The following is a 20,806-nucleotide window of genomic DNA, read 5'->3' as shown; positions in this document are numbered from 1 at the left end:
TCCTTTACTGAGTCCGTCTTAATGTTTTTACACATAACATAATTTCGTTTTATGGAAACCTGTCAGTAAAAATTAAAAATCGCCTGTTCAAAATTGTGAAAGAAGCCAGTAATTCATTCATTATAATGTCGATGGACATAAATTGAGTTATTTTGCCTTAATAATGATAAAATAATACACAAAAAATGGTTGGATTGTGAACCCATTCATACATAATGTCTCCTCATTGCATTGAGTGTTGCTTGAAGTGAACAGGGCGCAGCTAGTGTTGCCTTTTAAAAATCATCGATGTCTTATTTCGGGTAAAATATGAATCCCTAGTGTGCATGCGTGACCAAGTGTACCGTGCCTAAGCACACCTCTTCCAACCGTACCGGACCAGGGAAGTGTACCGTACTCAAGCACGGTACACTTGCACTCACACTAGACTAATAATCCAGATTTTAGGGCACGGTACGATTGCCTAGTGTGAGTACGCCCTCAGATAATTGGCCTGCAGCAGCTCTCTCTCTCAGAGATCTTTGACAGGCTTGTTTTAAAGAAAGCATGGTGCATCTTGTCCAGCTCTGATCACTTTTGGAAGAATTCATTCCTCTGCCGTCTGGACGGAGATATAAGCGACCTCGAGCACGAACAAATAGGCACAAATGTTCCTTTGTTCCAGGTGCAATCAACGCAGTTAACCTGTAAAACCCTAATCGCACTGCTCGTGTGGCGAGACTTTTCTGACGCTGTTACTTTTATTCCGATTGTTTGATTGTTCTGATCAAGTTTGGTTGTGCTGAATGCTGAGATGATGTTTGTTATGTCACTGTTTATTTATTTATTTATGGTTGTTGTGTTAGTTGTTTTTTGTACTTTCACTGCAAACTAAATTTCCCCTCGAGGGACAATAAAGCTCGGAACTGAAATATGTATGTGTGTATGTACGAAAAAACACATCTACAAATCATTGGACCCAGTTCTGTTCCATGTGCCCTATGTTTGACACCCCTACTTTAACCCTCCTGTTGTCCTCAGGTCAAGGAAGGACAGGAGGAAGGAAGGAAGGAAGGAAGGAGGAAGGAAGCAAGGAAGGATGGAAGGAAGCAAGGAAGGATGGAAGGAAGTGAGGAAAGAAGTATGGAAGGAGGAGGGAGCAAAGAAAGAGGGAAGGAGGGGAAGAACGAAGGAAAAATGAAAGAAAGAGGGAGGAAAGGAAGTAAAGAAGGAAGGAAAGAAGGAACAGTGAAAAGAGACGGGGTCCATTTGACCCGTGAGGACGACAGGAGGGTTAAAGTTGTATCTGCAGCGCCTGCATGCTTTGTCTCTTATCTAGTCAGAATATATCTTGTAGTTGCAGTGCGTCTGTTGGGGCTCGTCCATGAAGCCCATTGGTCAATCAGAGCTTCTTAGATGAGGATTCATTGGCTGTGTGTCATGTGTGTGTGTTTGGATCACAGTGTCAGAGTGTTGTTATCAGCCTGCAACTTCACACTGTAAACTGCAGCTTACAGCACGTCATCATTAACAACCTAGAGTGAGCTGTGAGTGTGTGTGTGTGTGTGTGTGTGTTAGAGTGTGTGTGTGTGTGTGCAGCAGGATGGGAACCAGTAGCTCCAAACTGAGACGCATCCCAAACGCTCAGGAGCTCATAGAGGAAACCGGCTGTGAGTTCAGATTATTTTGGCTTTTGTTCTTTTAGATGTGCAAAAAAAAAAGAAAAAAGAAAAAGAAACTGTTTGTGGATCTTCAACATGAACAAAACATCAGTTATCATTTGTATAAACATTAAAACCATCTTAAAATATCATGAAACCTCTCTTGGGTCACCACTGAATGATTAAACAGTTGCTTTAACCCAAAAAAAGTCACATATTTCACCTTAATTTCACTACGTAGCTGAGTCAGTGATAGATAAAGGTTGATAAGATGAACAATTCAAAATATGTTAAACTAGATTTAAAAGCAGCATCAGGTTTGTTAAAATGTACATTTAGTATTTTTGTTGGTTTTATATCATTTGAAATGACATTTGCACCATTTTTTACCAAAAGTAATACTGAATGCTCCTGAAAATGTCAAATGGTGTAACCACAAAAGAATGATAAATATCACTTATAATAAGTTATAATGTAAGATCATGCCAAACTAGTTGATATGGTGTTTTATTGACAATTTAATGTTTTTAAGCAAGTTGAATTATTTGGTACAAAGTTTTTATGGTTACACCACTTAGACATTTTTACCATAATCCTCTAATATATTCTCTCAAAATGGATTAAAAGCAGAAATTTGATGCTGGGTCCACAAAAAAAGAATGTGTGCAAGTTATTCATACGTTTATTTTCACATTTTAACCCTTTAAATTTAAACTAAACCACATGGACACAATGAAAAGAAGCTTTAACGTTTCCTGCATGAGTCTGAAGAAGTGAAGAGTAATTTAAAAGTGATAAAAAAACACTTTTAATATGAAGCTGTCATCAGTCTGCATGTGTTAATACTATCTTTCTCCCTCTCTGTGTGTGTGTGTGTGTGTGTCTCTCTGTGTGTGTGTGTGTGTGTGTGTGTGTGTGTGTGTGTGTGTGTGTGTGTGTGTGTGTGTGTGTGTGTGTGTGTGTGTGTGTGTGTGTGTGTGTGTGTGTGTGTGTGTGATAGCAGTGTTGGTTTTTAATCTCTCAGTTTCTGCGTCGACACCCTGAAATGTCCCGACTGATACCGACGTTGTTAAACAGCTAAAACTTCAACGTGCTCTCTGCTGACTTATAGCATCATTATATTAAATAATTTATTTCTAATTTTATTATTTGTGATTTTAAAAGGACCGTGTGTGCGTGTGTGTGTGTGTGTGTGTGTGTGTGTGTGTGTGTGTGTGTGTGTGTGTGTGTGTTAATGAGCTGCACCACTGCACTGGGTCACATGTTCCTCTTAATAACAGAGATCATGTCTCTGTAGAGTAGTTCTGTGTTAGACTTTGTACTACATAGTAATTTATTTAGTTCTTCAGGTCAAGTCAAGTTAATTATAGAGCACATTTAAAAACAACAGATACAACAGATGCTGACGAGACTTCAGTACAAAGTCGAGAAGAATATGTCAGAAAAACAAAAGACATTTTTTAGATTTAAAGATTTAAAAAGCTTAAAATGTATCTTCTCGGTTGTGTTTCACTCTTAAATGCACGCAGTCCTGTTTGAAATATACAGATAAAAGAGAGAATATGAAGCTCTGCTCTCTATCCTGAGTGAAAGTCAGCAGTGATCCTTCAGCAGGGGTGTCAAACATGTGGCCCGCGGCCCAGAACCGGCCCACCAAAGGGTCCAATCAAGTTTGCAAAGTATAAAAATGACAGAAAAGTCATTCCAATTTTTCTGCTGCTTCAGACGTTTTTAAACACTGAGCATGAACGCAACTCAATAACAAAAACAATACATATATATATATATATGTATTGTTTTATATATTAATACATATTGTGATCATTTATTTAAAACATTCATATATTTAAAATTATGCAAAATGTTGTCAATCAGCAGCTTCTGTGCAAAATAAACAAGACATTGTTGAAATTGCTCATTTTTCTTAAGTAAATAGATTGTTTATTATATACATATTATTATATTTATAGGTTATTATGTGATGGTTGTTTGTGGCCCTTTAGAATGAGTTTCACCCATAGACTGTATATAAGAAATGGACGTAACATCCGTGACGTCACCCATTGGTTTGTGGACTGCTGCTCGGAGGCCAATAGTATCGGATCTGAGCAGCGCCATCTTGAAAATTTCAGGTGCATGCTGGGAAAAATAAAAACAGGGATTCTACTTATATGGGCATCAGGAGAAGCATGAGGCGCCCTCCTGAACCTGTGAACCAATCAACCTGTCAATCACCACGTAGCCACGCCCTAATGCATACCCTGCTTTATCGTCACATATAAAATCAGGGAGGCCAAAATGTCCCAAATGAACATCATACTGCATTGAAGAAGGCTTTAAACTAGCGATTGAGACCATAAACACATTTTGAAAACGTTTACTGAGGTTAGAAATCAAGTGAGAAGTTGGTGAATTCTCCATTGACTTGTATAGAGACGGAAGTCCTTTTGACACCAAAACGGTCGCCCCCTGGTGGCCTTTTGATAGAATGCAGTTTTAAGTTACTTCTGCGTTCGCATCATTTCAGAGGACCGGAACTCCCCTCCTGGTTTCACCCCCCTGTCATACAGTATCTGACCTGCTGAGCTGTAAAATATTAAAGTTCTTCTGATAATCAGGTTATTGATCAGTCTGTAATCAATCAAACCTTCTCTGTGTCTCAGTCTCTGCCGCTCACATCCTCCGTCTGCACGAGAGGTTCAAGTTCCTGGACAAAAACGAGACGGGACAGCTCAGGTTGGTGGGAAAGTCATTCATATTTAGAAATGTCCCAGCGCTGTTTGTTTTGTTTGTAGTTTCTGAAAACGCGTTGACAGTTTGTGATGTGAATTTACTGAAAGCTGTTTGTTTGTGTCAAGGCCTGAAGATCTGGAAACGGTGCGTGAGTTGGACATGAACCCCATCGGAGACAGAATCGTCAACGCTTTCTTCCCTTCTGGGTATGACAGCCTGCATATGCTTCTCTTTATACAACACATTATTAAAAAGCCTATAAGTGCTGTTATTCATGTTTTTTAGACCCAAAACTACAGAATGTCTCTTCTTCTTTTGACCACCCAGCCAGCTGTTTGGCTCTTAACTAAACCACCATTGTATTACTGTAGCTTTCACACATGATGTATGTTTGATGTGGAGAAGAAACTCACACAATAAATGAATCATGTAAAGTTAAAACATAACTCTAGTTGTGTTGGTCTGGACTTGAAAACAGTGATATTATAGAGAAGTTCTTGTTTTCCACTTTTAACAAGAAGAAAGAAACTATTCCCTTTCCTCTCTTTCTCTCTTCAGACAGGACACTTTGGACTTTCCCTCTTTCGTCCGAATTCTCGCTCATTTCCGTCCGTCCGACACAAACCGACCTAAAGACGCGACGCAGCAGCAGGAGCCGGCTAACAGCAGGACCGGGAAGCTCCGATGTTAGTCCGCTTTGTTTACATCTGACCTCCTGATCCATCAATACCTGAAAACATGGAAATATCTAATAGAAAACCGTGTGTGTGTGTGTGTGTGTGTGTGTGTGTGTGTGTGTGTGTGTAGTTGTCTTCCAGCTGTACGATCTGGACAAAGATGGAAAGATCTCCAGATTTGAGCTTCTTCAGGTTTGTAGCTGTTGTAATTCATCGCTGGCTGTGGTTCAGGATGTCGAGCTAACTGGAAGATCGGAAGTTCGATTCCCGGCTCCTCCAGCCCAGAAGATACTTAACCCAAAATTACTCCTGACGGCTGTGATAGCACGTCCAGCGTGTCCATGTGGGCCCCATAAGGGTTTAATTTGGGCTGCAAATATGGGTCCGAAATGGGTTTGTCTGCAGTTTCCATGGTGACCCCACCTGTGTTTGCCCATATGGGCTTCAAGTGGGTTCAGACTGTGTTTCAGGTTGGGCCCAACTGGGTTACACCCATGTAGGCCTCATATGTTTGCCCATATGGGGTCTAAGTGGGGCCCATGTTTCTGAAACAATATGGGGCCCATACAATTTGCCCACTTACATCCCTGTAGAACCTGATGATGTAATAATTTCCCAATAATGTAATATAAAAACCCTCGTAACTCAATACAAAATGTAATAATGTTTATTATAATATTGGGAAATTATTACATTATTAGGTTCTGCAAAAATAAGGTTAACCCAATAATGTAATAATTTATGACATCATCAGTAGAGAGATTGTTCAATTATTGGGAAATGCACTTTATTACATTATCAGGTTTTATAATCCCTTACGGGGCTCATACAGTCAGGCTTCACATGTGGGGCCCTTGTTACTGAAACCATGTGGGACCTGCAAAATGTGCCCAGTTCAAGCCCACTCAGTACCAACTTAGCCCACATTTAACCTACATGGGACCCACATGCACATCCTCTGTCATCAGTGTGTGAATGGATTCAGATACAGAAACGTTACTGTCTCTCTTAGACGTTGCATACCATTCAAAGCTCAGATACAACATACAGGGACGCCACCAGGTATTTTGAGCCCCATGAAAAGATATCACATTGGGCCCCACCACCACACACAGGTCCCTCCAACCATGCACAATTGCTTTAACCACACCGCCACCTGTGAAGGCTTGCAACTCTTTTGTAGTCCAATACTAACTGTACAATATCTACTGACACTGAGCTATGAAAATAGGAGACAGGACTTAACCACTTCATGTAAATAGAGGGGGGTGTATGGGCAATACAGAGGCTTTGGATGGTTAATTTTTGCCAGAAACAAGAAAAATAAAGTGTTAGTTTATTGAGTACATTGTAAATAAAATGTTTTATTAAAGTCTATTGATGATTATAAGTACATTTTAAAGAAAACAACAAAAAACTCATTCCCCTGTCTGTCACGGGCCTTTAGATTCCTCCTAACTTTTCACCCCCTTATGGCGCCCCTGACAACATACATTCTCCTTGTTACATACAAACTTTTTCACATTGAATAACACAATTACAAAAATTAAAAAGGGCTCGTTACTCATTTCATTTCTCTTACGTGTAAATAGTAAAGTCCCGGTCATAAATAATACCTGTTATTAACCTGTTGCTGCTATTTCTGGATCTGCAGTAAAATGCAGACTTTTAACCTTTATGTCGTCCTCCCGGGTCAAATTGACCCCGTCTGTTTTGACTGTTCCTTCTGTCCTCCCGCCCTTCCTTCTTTCCTCTGTCCTTCTTTCCTTCCTTCCTCCCTTCCTCTTTTCCTCCCTTCCTTACTTCTTTCCTCCATCCTTCCTTCCTTTCCTCCCCCCTACCTTCCTCCCTTCCTTCTTTCCTCTGCCCTTCTTTCCTTCCTTCCTCCCTTCCTCTTTTCCTCCCTTCCTTAGTTCTTTCCTCCATCCTTCCTTCCTTTCCTTCCTTCCTTCCTCCCTTCCATCCTTCATTCCTTCCGTCCTCCCTTCCTCCCTCTCTCCTTCTTTCTTTCTTTCCTCCCTTCCTTCTTTCCTCCCCTCTACCTTCCTCCCTTCCTTCTTTCCTCTGTCCTTCTTTCCTTCCTTCCTCCCTTCCTCTTTTCCTCCCTTCCTTACTTCTTCCTTCCTCCCTCCCTTCCTTGACTCGAGGACAACAGGAGGGTTAAACTGTCTTTTGTGTAACTGGATTGAACTGGTAAAGTAATTCAGTGTCTTTTTGAGAGACGTAACTGTGCTGTAACTAATTACTAATTTTCAGTAACTTGCCCACCCAACACGTGAGCTCTGATTGGTTGGTTGTGTGATTGACAGGTGCTGCGGGCGATGCTGGGGCTGCAGGTGACGGAGGAGCAGCTGCAGAGCATCGCTGAGCGAGCCATACAGGAAGCAGACCTGGACAGCGATGATGCCATCTCCTTCGACGAGTTCAAAAAGGTGAGATGAGTTTTTACTGAGTTTTCACTTTTTAAAAACTATTAAATAAGAACCTAACAGCTGAAAAACTAAACTAAACTACCAAACAGACACTTTTTAGGATGTTGATCTGGATAAAAACAACACTAATGTTTCCATAAATCTGATTTGGATTAATTTAAGTTCAGCATATATTACTAATAGCAAATGCAGATGTATATTATTTTTTTAATCCATCATTTCTTTTAGTAAATAGATGCAGAATGAGCAGCATGACTCTATTTGCCTGCTGAATTTTGACTTGTTAAATCAGTAGAAGATTAACCCCTGTTGTCCTCGAGTCAAGGAAGGAAGGGAGGAAGAAGGAAGGAAGGGAGTAAGGAGGACGAAAGGAAGGAAGGTAGGAAAGGAAAGAAAGAAGGGAGGGAGGGAAGGTAGGAAAGGAGGAAAGGAAAGAAGGAAGGGAGGAAGTGAGGAAGGGGAGGAAGGAAGGACGGAGGAAAGAAGGAAGGAAGGAAGGTAGGAGGGAGGGAGAAAGGAAAATAGGAAGGGAGGAAGGAAGGAAGGATGGAAGGGAGGAAGGACAAACGGAAAGGAAGGAAGGAAAGAAGGAACAGTCAAAACAGACGGGGTCAATTTGACCCGGGAGGACGACACAAAGGTTAAATAAACTCTCTATGCTTGAATAAAACTTAATAACTTATTATTAACTTTTATTAAGATATTTGCAAATAATGAATCAAGACAAACTTAATTTTTAATTGTGAATAAATGCCTAAACAACTTTAACATCAACACCAACACACAGCTTCTAGTGATGATCATATATCTTTATTAAAAAAGGAGAAAGCAGCATTTTAAAATTAATATATTAAAGAAAATTTACACATGAAATTGTATACACGCCCTTACACCGTCTTCATATATGACAGGAAAAGAACGTAACATTCCTTTAAAACTATTTTCATTTTGTCCTTTTTTAGTCTCTGGAGAAAGTGGACATCGAGCACAAGATGAGTATCCGTCGCTTCCTGAAATAAAGACACTTCCTACTCCGATACTTCACTGTTTCCTGTTTGCGTGGAGAAGAAGACGGCAGCTCTTTTTCTTGAAGCCGGTCGGAGAAGACGATGATGAAGATGATTCAATGAAAGATGTGAAGAGAAACAGGAAGCAGGAAGAGATCAATGAACAGCACTGAAATACAGTGTTGGCTCATATGTTTTAGCCTCCAGCTGAAGCTCATTGTTGGATTTTATGGAGGTTGATGTATCAAATAATCTGAGCAAAGTCGGCGGCCCTCAGGCACAAATACCAGGATGTTATTTATTTCTATGTCTTGTTGGAAAAAAGGTTTGTTGAGACAGTTTTATGGCCAGTCCTGGATGACGGTGATGTAATTTAGAGACACACATCCTCTTCAACTCTCAAACCTCTTAACTCTGTATATCACTCTGCCTTAAGATTTATTACTGGAGACATTTATGGTGCATGTCATTATATTTAGTACAATAATGCTGGATGTGATATTCACTGGTATCGCTTTATCTCTAAACCCATATAGAGCTGCTCTGTCACCCAGATGTTTTATTGTGTCCATGTGGTTTAGTTTAAATTTAAAGGGGTTAAAATGTGAAAATAAACGTATCAATAAATTGCACACATTCTTTTTTTGTGGACTCAGCATCAAATTTCTGCTTTTAATCCATTTTGAGAGAATATATTAGAGGATTGTGGTAAAAATGTCTAAGTGGTGTAACCATAAAAACTTTGTACCAAATAATTCAACTTGCTTAAAAACAGTAAATTGTCAATAAAACACCATATCAACTAGTTTGGCATGATCTTACATTATAACTTTTATATTAAATAAAGGTAATGGAATACAATTGTTCTACATATTACATTTAATCTGGGGAATCATGGAGATCAGGAAACATCTTTCTTTCTTTTTCTTCTTCCTCCTTTTTTTTCCTTCCTTCCTTCCTTCCTTCCTTCCTTCCTTCCTTCCTTCCTTCCTTCCTTCCTTCCTTCCTTCCTTCCTTCTGTCCTTCCTTCCTTCCCTCCTTCCTTCTGTCCTTCCTTCCCTCTGTTTACTGGTTCGGCCCTCGTGAGATCAGATTAATGCCTTACAGGGTTAAAGTTGAATGTGTTCATGCATTCATTCTTCATTCCCTTTGCGTTCCTGTTCGTGCTGTAAACAGCTGTCTCTTACTTGTATGTTTAAGACAGTGTAAATAGACTTGAGCCACAGTTTGTTGTTAGACAGCCCACATATTCCTTCCTTTGCTGTAGCTGAAATCCCAACAGCTTGATTGGAGGGTTATTCAGAACACCTGTAGGGTCGAGTGTTTGAGGACTGGATCCCACACAGTAATTAAGAGTAACTGGGTGCATAATCAGGGTTTGACAACACTCACTTTTTCTGGGATATAACTGCAGACTTAGGTCAGTCTGATCTCATCCGTGTGAATGTCAGCAGGAGCCTGGAAGGTTCACAAGTGTAGAAATTAGTTTTGTTGCTTTTGCAATATGAACTGCAAACATTAGTGGTGACTTATTTCCAGAGAAAATGCACATTGATAACCATAAGGCTTAAAATCTCAACTGAAATGAAAGTTGTAATCTTTAATCACAATTGTCAAACTCAGTCAGACTCAGCTGCTTGAAAATCCCAGAAGAAAAGACAAAAAACCAGACAACCAGATGTTTATTTATTTGTAATAGATTTGAGGCTTTACCAAATCTGATTAATGAGGACTTTAAGCATTTTGGACCTTAGCTTTATACAAGTGGGCCAATATGAACTTTTTATAATAATGGTGATGAATTACTTGCTTTAGGACTTTAACTTTAATACACGTTTTATAAAAGAAGCATGTTTTCATTAGTATTATTATTAAGCTATTATTGGTGAGGCTTATCATTAATTATTTCTTTAATCATTATGTATGTTTTTTTTTGTTTTGAAGGCATTTGTGAGGTTGTTTCCAGAGTATTTGTTTTATATTTTTCATGTGGTTGGACAAGTTTTCAGGCTGCTTACTGATCAGTCGCCACGGTTTTATTAACATGGAAACTTTATGAAAAAGCCACAAAAAATAAATAAAATACAATGTATTAAGAAGGACAGATGACAGGAAGGATGGAAAAGAAGGAAGGAATGAAGGAAGGAAAAGAAGACAGGAAAGAAGGAAGGAAGGAAGGAAGGAAGGAAGGAAGGAAGGAAGGAAGGAAGGAAGGAAGGAAGGAAGGAAGGAAGGAAGGAAGGAAGGAAGGAAAGAAGGAAAAGAAGACAGGAAAGATGGAAGGAAGAAAAGAAGACAGGAAAGGTGGAAGGAAGAAAGGGAAGGAACAAAGAAAGGAAGCAAGGAAAGTGGACCAGATTGGACGCCTCTGCAGGCCAGTTCTGGCCCACGGGCCTCATATTTGACATCTCTGCTGTAAGTGTTAAACTCTTGTAATGTTCTGTGCAGCTGTTTGGTAGAGCACATGTTGAGTTACTATATATATATCTCAATATCTATGTCTATATCTATATCTCTATCCCTGTCCTAACCAAACCTCAATCACAATAAGAAAATAAATAACAGTGAATTCTATGATATGTTGTCCAAAGGTCGTTCATCTTTCTCAAACATATTAAAGAGTTAGATGAAAATACCTGGCCAGACTACATTTTCCATTTTCCATTTTTTCCAAGTAACAAAATCAAAGAAGCACATTTTAAATTTAGAAATAAATTCTATCTCACTCAAATAAAAATGCATGAAGTTTCCTAAAACAATTAATCACTCTGCCCCAGATATAAAACAGAAGATTTATGTACTTATTTTGGTACTTTCAGTTAATCTCTTTACCAAATCTGTATTATGTTCTCGTTTTAAGTAGTTATGATTATGGTCTTGGTTTAAAATTTGGGCCTTTTTATTATATTAAATTATTAATGAACTCCAGATGTTGTGTTGTGTTAAAAATATGAATAAAAAAGAAAAACGTGTTGAATTTAACTCAACCTGATTGAGCCATCTCTACCTCTAACTTTACTCAGTTTAGTTGTAATACTAAAAAAGCTCCACTAGATGGCACTGTGTCTTCCAGCAGGGTTTCCAGTTTTCCTGCAGACATGTGGAAACATTTTGGTGGACATTTTCAAAGATAAGGACATTTTTTTCCTACATATTATAATTTCAGAAATCTCACTGAACACAATTATGTAACTTGATGCAGAAAAAGAAGTAAATCATGTACATGGGTACTAAACCCATTTGTCATTTAATAGTGTTAAATTCCCCACCACCAGGTGGCGCATCAGCTCTTTACTCACTGTCATGGTCACCAGTCCGCTCTCACTGATAGAAGCCCCACTACACAACGAGCTGACCAACGTTGGTAAGAAAGACGAGGTAAAGGTTGAATGATTAATGTTAATGATTCATCACCTCATAGCACTGTTTAATAAGTCTTTTGCTTGTTAGGAACGAGTCTTGTGTATTATTATATTGGATGAGAGGAGCCGTTTCACCGTGTGAGCCTCCGGTAAGCTGCTGCTACATGCTACATGCTAGAGGCTAAGCCTTGTTGTTAGCTTGTTGATGTAGTTTGTTGCGTGAAAATGCCTTTCATTTAGATACTTTACTTAAACCAGTTGGAGTTACAGGAATGTTTCCTAATGTTTGAACCCACTGTGGTATTGTCTGTATCATTGTCAACAGTGTAAACTCACTCTAAAAAGATCGCTAGCTTAAATTAGCACGATGCTAACGCTAGCCGCGAGTGGCGCTGCCGCTATGCTAGCTCAGATATTACCTTTGATATTCAGTGTGAGTGTTAACGGTGTGGCTAAGTTAGCTAATGTGCTGCTTCTGAAGTTAAATGAGAGAAATAGAGACAGCACATGATGCATATTTGTGTTGACAAGATGCCAGGTTGTGATAATTATTGTTTTGTGATAACTGTCATGTGTATAATGTGTTTTATTGCACTGGAGTTGTTTAAATACTCATGTAATACTGTTCATTTACATTTAAAAAGGTTAAAAAGAGATGTTATGCTACAGTTACAAAGATGAATATTGATTAATAGAGCTGTTTAAAAACATAAATAGTGCTTTATGAGTATAAATAAGTGAATTTATGTTGAGTAATAGAAGTTCATAATGAATAATTGTCATGGTAAAAATACTTTACTGTACTGTAAATGTATACAGGGTCATTTACATTGATTTGAACACTATATATCTGCATCTGGGTATATTTATGGAGATATTCAGAGTGAAAAGTGAAAGTAGTATGGTGTTATGTGATTGAACAGAGAGTAATGGTTATGTTTCTGCACTCTATGTGTAGATTGATTTTTATTTTTATATGTTCAGATGTTTTATGACACTTTAAATCTATAGTTAACATCTCATTCTACACTAAATGTTAGGATCAGACCTTTAGAGGGGCTCAGCTCATTCAATGCCCTGCAAAAAGAGACTATGGAGGGTTTATTTATTTTTCGGGGTGCTGAGATGTTAGAGCATCCCTAAAAAGGGTCTAAAATCGCTCCTGGTTTACAGAATCCACAATTTATGCCTCCTTCAATTCAATGGTTCGGTTGTTTGAAAATGTTTTATGGGATGGTCTGCTCTAAAATGACACATTATATCTCCATAAACGTTTTAAATGTTGTGTGTTGACACATTTCCTTTTGACATTGAACTTTAATTTGTACATTTATACTTTTACCTTTAATTAAAACGACTAGTTAGAGATTTATGGGCCATCACTTTATTTTTGAACTACTTTTAGACCAGTACTTTTTACTTATACTCAAGTAAAATGTCATCAAAGTAGTGGTACTTTTACTTGAGTAGAATATTTCAGTACTGCTATGTTATATTATCATGTCTTAGGTAAAATAGGACATGATATTGTGTGATAGGAGATGTTTAGTGGTGTAAAAGCTAAAAAAATACACTCTCTCTGCTCTCTGAAACATGAATCAAGGTTTAATCACTTTTATTGATCAGTCAGATCGACTATTGATGCTTTCTAAACACATCTGTGTTTCAACATTTGGTATAGACACTTTTTATGAAGGTGTAGAATATGAACAGTATGTAAAGGTTAAAGCAATTATAATCAATTTTTTAACAACACTACAGTCTGAAGTTAGTCAAGGTTCATGGTGATGAACTATAGACTGTTTTTTTAAAAGCCACCATGATGTTACCCATTGGTTATCCAGTTATGAAGCCTTGAGTTTGCATTTTGATTGCCAGCCAGCTTGGTATTTTGAGTCAGAGCACAGTGAAAAGAAGTGACCATATTTAGCTTTATCGAAAAGGAAAGTTTTAAGCTTTCTCTGGACTGAATATGAAAGATGGAGCCTGAAAACTGAAAGCTCTGCCTCCCAATCTACTTTTAGAAACACTAGGAACCAGCAGTAGGCCTGCATGCTGGGTGCGAAGAGTTATAGTAGGTTCATAAGGTATTATAAGCTCTTTAAGATATGATGGAGTCTGACCATTAAGAGCTTTGAATGTGAGGAGAAGGATTTTAAATTCTATTAATGCAGAGAAGCTAGAATGGGAGTAATATGATCTTTCAGTTTTTGTCAGTATGTTTGCAGCTGGAGAGTCTTGAGAGACTGATGATAATTATTTACAATAATCCAGCCTAGAAACACCAACGTCTGATTTTTGCAGTATATTACATAGATGAAAAATGAAAAATTGTTTTATGTGGGAGTTAAAAGACAAATCTTTATCAAATATAACTCCTAGGTTCCTTACAGTGGTGCTGGAGGCCAAAGTAACGCCACCCAGAGTAGTTATGTCATTAGCTAAAAAAATACACTCTCTCTGCTCTATGAAACATGAATCAAGGTTTAATCACATTTATTGATCAGTCAGATCGACTATTGATGCTTTCTAAACACATCTGTGCTTAAACATTTGGTATAGACACTTTTTATGAGGAGAACAAACTGAGGAGAGAATATGAACAGTATGTAAAGGTTAATTCTTTACTTATAAGGATGCAGTGATGAAAGTAATATTTGTTCATACATTGCTGGCTTTCTTCTCACCCTGTTAATGGCTGGTGCAATATGATAGTAATTCATGTCATCCATTATCTGTGTGTGGGTGAAAACACTCCAATATGAAAGATTTGTGATTTTTGGAAGCTGGTGAGCGGATTGCAAAAACGCCAAATGGAAAAAACAACACAATCTTTGTTGTTGCGGCTCTTCCTCTGGACACACCTCAGCGTGGGCAGATTTTATTTCAGTCCAGGAAATTACCAAACGGGCGCAAGAACAAGAACAAAAAAGATCTCATTGTGAATCTACATCTGCAATACATCTGCTGTCTGCAAGTGAGACGATTGGATCCATTTAATGCTGTGTGAATACAGCTGAATGGAGGAGAGGGGGCAGGAAGGAAGGGAATGAAATCAAAGTGTTTCCAGTTGGACATTATCCTACTGCTTGTTACAGAATGATGAATGAAAATAAAGATTGGAGCTGTCAGCCCACAAGTGAGTTATATGTAATGGAGTATTGTGTGTGTGTGTGTGTGTTTCCTGATCATGAAGATCAGACTGATAGTGATGTCGTAAACCAGCAGTAAGCGATAGCGTGTGGGGAGGTTTTCTAATTTTTTGGATTACAAACTGGACGCAGACTCTCACTTCAAACATTCGTTCAAGAATTCCAACTCTGTTTAAAGTCTGGCTCACAGTCAGATTTCCATTTCATCCATCAAGGTGTTGAATGAGGGTTGAGGTCAGTCCAGTTTATTCCACTCCCAAACTGGGAAAACCATTTTCTAGGTCAGGCTACAATTAATTATTGTACCAGACAAAATCTGGTCCCTCTCAATATGAATAAATAACATAAAATAAACTTAAATATAAATTAACCTTCAAATAAATTAATAATTCATGATTTTTTTTTGGGCTGCTGTAAGTCACAGATTGTTTTTCAGGTTATATTTGGACTTTCCTTCATGCAGTTAAACATGTTAAACCACATTAAAAGACACATTCTTCACATCTCCATCTCTATATTAATATTCTGTGTCTCTACTGGAATATCTTTGCATGATTTCCAGTTAAAAACTCCTTATTTATCTTCTACTGGTCCTTTATGCAGCCACTCAGGTCAGTCTCTGTCTGAAACAGGCCGTTGTAGTTTGAGTTTATTTATTATATTTCGATCAGCAAAAAATAAATAAAACCACAAAAAAAGAAAGCAGTAACACATCCCTCTAACAACAGGGCTGCATGGCTGATCGAAAGGGTCAGGGCTGAAGCTACAAGCTTATAGATGCCCCTAACCTTTAAACCATACATGTAAATATACGTATATACATTACCTATACATAAACAAACAAACATACGTGCCATCTACACACATATACATACACCTACATGTACATACTCAGCAAATATCAAGCAAAATAAATATTTAACATTAATCCCAAAAATCATTCCCCACCGTCAAGACTGTATCTTTCCAAAATGAATTTTTTAAACTTATTTTTAAATTGCACCAGATTTTTACTTTTTTTGATCTCATTAGTTAACTTGTTCCACAGCTTCACCCCACAGACAGATACACAAATGCTTTTCAGAGTAGTGTGAACAATTGGTTGTTTAAAATTCCATCTCCCTCTTAGATCATATCCCCCTTCTCTATCAATAAAGTTTTTTTGTATATGGCCAGGAAGTAATTTATGATGTGCTTTATACAGAATTTGTGCGGTTTTGAACTCTACTAGATCCCAAAATTTCAGTGTCTGTGATTTAGCTCCTGTCTGTTTACATATGTTCACCATAAGTGTTGTAGCTTTGACCATGTGACATCAAAACAGGATATAAACAATAGAAAATCACTGAATTATCAAGATATATGACACAAAGATGGAAGTTGCTTCAGATATCAGAATAAAAAGAAGCACACCAAGGTACTAGTTTGAAAAGTACTATCACATTTCTAATATCCAGAACAAAGAGATCAGAGCACATTACTCCAGTTCTAAAGTCTTTACACTGGCTCCCAGTCAGCTATAGAATAGATTTTAAAGTTCTGATAGTGGAGCCCAGAGTTCAGACTAAACATGGTGAAGCAGCTTTTACAACTGAAATCAGCCCCAAATGTGAATATTTTTAAATCCAGGTTAAAAACACTTCTCTTCTCCTGTGCTTATGATTGAGCTCTTTTAAAGCACTTTAAATGTTAATCTTTCATTTGGACTGTATGTCCTTTTAATAATTTTAAAGCAAATCATTATTTTATGCTGCAACCTTTTATTTAATGCTCTTTTATAGTCTAGTTCTTATTTTATTTCTCTCTTTCTATTTTTCTGTACTTTGTTTTTATTTTATTTTTATTTTTGTATTTTTAATGTTTACATGTTTGTACTATTACTGGGTTTTATTTTTATTTCTCAAATTGTATGTTTTTATGTTTTTTGTTTCCAATTCTTACTGTTAAATGTTAAACAAGCACATTGAGTTGCCACAGGGTATGAAATGGGCTGTATAAATAAAGCTGCCTTGCCTTATATAAGATATTGGTGTGTTTCCACTCTGGTGCCACTAGATGGAGCCACACAACATCACCTTTTTGCTCTGTCAGCCTCTTCTTGTGTCGAACAGCTGGAGAAGATCAGAAACCCTCAGCTGCCATCAACAATTCAAATCAAACTGTACAGTACACTGTTTCAGTTCCTCCTGGAGCCTCATCCATCTCTAGCTGTTATTGTATTTCTGCTCTTTGTGTTCTTCTCTTTTTTTACTCTTGATCACGTAGGCCAACATGCAGGACTACATGTTGCTCTTGTTGTTTACTCAAGTGTGATCGCTGAGGACCGAAACTCCTGCAGGTTTCACTCAAACTCAAAGATTATTTCACTCAACTTCCTCCTCTGTAGCTGAAGATCAGGGAACTGAACTCCATGAATATGTGCCGACATTTGGGCCTTGAAGGCAAACAGTCAATGGTGGAAGTACTCAGTTCCTTTACTTGAAACTACATAAGTATTATAAACTTGATGCAGTATGCAGTATTACAGTAAAAGTACTGCAGTATTATGAGTGATGTAGTATGCAGTATTACAGTAAAAGTACTGCAGTGTTATGAGCGATGTAGTATGCAGTATTACAGTAAAAGTACTGCAGTATTATGAGCGATGTAGTATGCAGTATTACAGTAAAAGTACTGCAGTATTATGAGTGATGTAGTATGCAGTATTACAGTGAAAATACTGCAGTATTATGAGCGATGTAGTATGCAGTATTACAGTAAAAGTACTGCAGTATTATTAGTGATGTAGTATGCAGTATTACAGTAAAAGAAGAAAACACTTTGATCACTGTTGATAAAAATCCTGTTTATTGATTATTGAAGCTTCAGATTGTTCACACATCCAATCAGTAAAGTGTGATCAATGATTTCATGTTCAGATTGACTTCATCCACACAGTCAGTTAGTTTAACCCAGAATGTCAGCTATGTACAAGAACATCATTAATGATTATTATCATGATCATTACAGTTTGATTGAACATTTCTTTATGAATTTACAAAGTGATGAGAACAAAATATCTGTGATGAAGGAAGTTGTGCTGTTTTCTCTGTTTAAGAAACAACAGACACAAATACATCAATACAAACATGAAACTAACATTTAGAACAAAGAGAAGTTAAAAACATGGTGATGAGCAGTGAGAGCCTCCATGGATAAAAACACACAGGAAAAAGTCACATTTAAAGAAACTGAACATATCAATGAAACATAAAGTAAACAAAGTGTTGAATATCACTATTAGCATGTCAGCTGATCTCTGAGCAGCTCAGAAACATGGAGACAAAAACATGAAGAATTACAACATCTGACACATGAAGTCTGAAATGACTTCTGTCTATTTCACTTTACACAACTCAGCTGTGGAATCATAATCAACATAAAGTCCAGCATAGAGAGGCTGAGTGAATGTGGTCTGGACTCTGTGGAGGAGAGTCATGGTTTCAGAGACGCTGTAGAAGGACAGAATACCTGCTCTGTGATCCAGGTACACTCCGACTGTGGAGGAATCAGGACCTGAGACTGGAGTTGAGATGTTGTTGAAGCAAAATTCATAACTGTTAGTGTAACAATATAAAGACCAAGATTTGTCATTACATCCAAATAGAGATTCATCTCCTGCTCTGCTGATATTCTTGTATGCGACTGCTACATCAACTCCTCCTCTCCTCCTCCCAGTAACAACGTCCAGTCAGACTCTCTCTACTCAGGACCTGAAGATATTTAGTGAATCTGTCTGTGTGACTAGAATAAGACTGTTGTTGTCTCGTCTGTTCTACTTTTCTGTTCCCATCAGATAATAACAGCCATGTGTTTGCTGTGTTTGGATCCAGAGTGATTTCACGTGAATATTTTAAGAACTCAGCTCTGGTCTTGGGTTCTGGTTCTGATGGTAAAACATCCACTTCAGTCACTGCCAGTGAGATGTTTGTCCATTTGTCCCTCAGGATGTCCTGTAGTTTATCTCTGAGCTCTGACACAGCTGCTGTCACATCCTCAAAGTATCTCAGAGGACGGATATTGATGCTGGATGAGTCTGTAGGTTCACTGAGTTGTGACACTGAGGGGTAGTTGTGTAGAAACTGGTTGTGATCCTCTGTGTGTGAGAGCTGCTTCAGTTCAGCGTCTTTCCTCTTCAGCTCAGTGATCTCCTGCTGCAGCTTCTCCTGAAGCTCTTTGACTCGACTCACTTCAGTTTCCTGCTGGGATCTGATCTGCTGCTTCACATCAGAGCTTCTTTTCTGGAGGAGACGGATCAGCCGAGTGAAGATCTTCTCACTGTCCTCCACTGCTTTATCAGCAGAGAGACTGACGGCCTCCCCCTCCTGTTGAAGCAGCTTCACATCTTTCTCTCTGTGCTGGATTCTCTGCTGGATGTTTAGTCGACTCACCTCGAGCTCTCTCTGCCTCTCAGTCCTTTCTGCTGCAGCTGGGACTGTGTCGTGGCCTTTATGATCCTCCATAGTGCACAGATAACAGATACTCTTCTTATCTGTACGGCAGAATATCTTCATCACCTCATCATGACGAGAGCAGATGTTCTCCTGGAGCTTCTTGGAGGGCTCCACCAGCTTGTGTTTTTTAAATGTAGGTGATTCATAGTGAGACTGGAGGTGATTCTCACAGTAAGAGGCCAGACACACCAGACAGGACTTGAAGGCTTTCAGCTTCCTCCCAGTGCAGAAATCACAGGCCACATCTTCAGGTCCAGCATAGCAGTGATCAGCAGGAGCAGCTTGGAGTCCAGTCTTCTTCAGCTGCTCCACTAAAGCTGCTAACATGGTGTTTTTCTTCAGGACAGGCCTCGGTGTGAAGGCCTCTCTGCACTGAGGGCAGCTGTAGATCTTCCTCTGATCCTCTCCACCCCAGAATCCTTTAATACAGCTCATACAGTAGCTGTGTCCACAGGGAATAGTCACCGGATCCTTCAGTAGATCCAGACAGATCGAACAGCTGAGTGTTTCTCGTCCAGCTGATCTTTCTGCGCCATTTCAGCTCTCAGAGGCAACGACTGTCTGAGTTTCACTTTCTATTTGATCATGTGATCCTGCAGTGAATGCAGCCTGACAGCTCTGTGCTGCGTCACATGTTGGTTACACCCATCTACAACCTGTAGACCTGAAGGGAGAGAACAAGGAACTCTGATCCCAGAGTGGAGCTTGTTGTGTTTAAAGAACAGGGACGGTTATCAGGACGAGGAGCCGCACTGTGGATTCAAACTGTGTTTCCTCATTTACAGTAAAGTCTCAGTTAAAAGCTGCTCAACATTTAACTTTACTGCTATGTACAAATACTCCATTACAAGTAAAAGTACTGCAGTATGATGAGTGATGTAGTATGCAGTATTACAGTAAAAGTACTGCAGTATTATGAGTGATGTAGTATGCAGTATTACAGTAAAAGTACTGCAGTATTATGAGTGATGTAGTATGCAGTATTACAGTAAAGTAGTGGTTTGGTCCTCTGACTGATATATTATTATTATGACATCATTAGATTATTAATAGTGAAGCATCAGTGTTAGAGCAGCATGTTACTGTTGTAGCTGCTGGAGGTGGAGCTAGTTTACACTACTTTATATACAGTTAGCTAGTTTAGTCCAGTGGTTCCCAACCTAGGGGTGGGGCCCCTCCAAAGGGTCAGCAGATAAATGTGAGGGGTGGTGAGATGATTAATGGGAGAGGAAAGAAAAACAAACTAAGTTCTGATACACAAATGTGTTTTCAGTTTTTGGACTTTTTCTCTAATCTTTGATTTTTGCTGA

General features: G+C 38.5%; 1 protein-coding gene across 1 annotated transcript; it reads left to right on the top strand.

Annotated features, from left to right (window-relative positions):
- The first annotated feature begins 1,511 nt into the window (after nucleotides 1-1,511).
- On the top strand, nucleotides 1,512-9,114 carry chp2 (calcineurin-like EF-hand protein 2). The gene is made up of 7 exons (XM_062418632.1): nucleotides 1,512-1,649; nucleotides 4,304-4,376; nucleotides 4,499-4,579; nucleotides 4,932-5,059; nucleotides 5,181-5,242; nucleotides 7,360-7,482; nucleotides 8,445-9,114. The coding sequence occupies exons 1-7, from the start codon at nucleotides 1,583-1,585 to the stop codon at nucleotides 8,499-8,501; spliced, it is 591 nt and encodes a 196-aa protein (XP_062274616.1). The 5' UTR covers nucleotides 1,512-1,582; the 3' UTR covers nucleotides 8,502-9,114.
- Nucleotides 9,115-20,806: the final 11,692 nt, after the last annotated feature.

Source organism: Scomber scombrus, chromosome 5 (genome assembly GCF_963691925.1).
Source record: "Scomber scombrus chromosome 5, fScoSco1.1, whole genome shotgun sequence".
Taxonomy (NCBI): domain Eukaryota; kingdom Metazoa; phylum Chordata; class Actinopteri; order Scombriformes; family Scombridae; genus Scomber; species Scomber scombrus.
This window is presented reverse-complemented; position numbering and strand designations above follow the sequence as displayed.

Excerpts from the sequence above, each read along its gene's own strand:
- chp2 (XM_062418632.1), top strand. The coding sequence starts at position 1,583 with ATGGGAACCAGTAGCTCCAAACTGAGACGCATCCCAAACGCTCAGGAG. Across the intron at positions 1,650-4,303 it reads GCTCATAGAGGAAACCGGCT|TCTCTGCCGCTCACATCCTC; the intron begins GTGAGTTCAGAT and ends TCTGTGTCTCAG. Across the intron at positions 7,483-8,444 it reads CCTTCGACGAGTTCAAAAAG|TCTCTGGAGAAAGTGGACAT; the intron begins GTGAGATGAGTT and ends GTCCTTTTTTAG.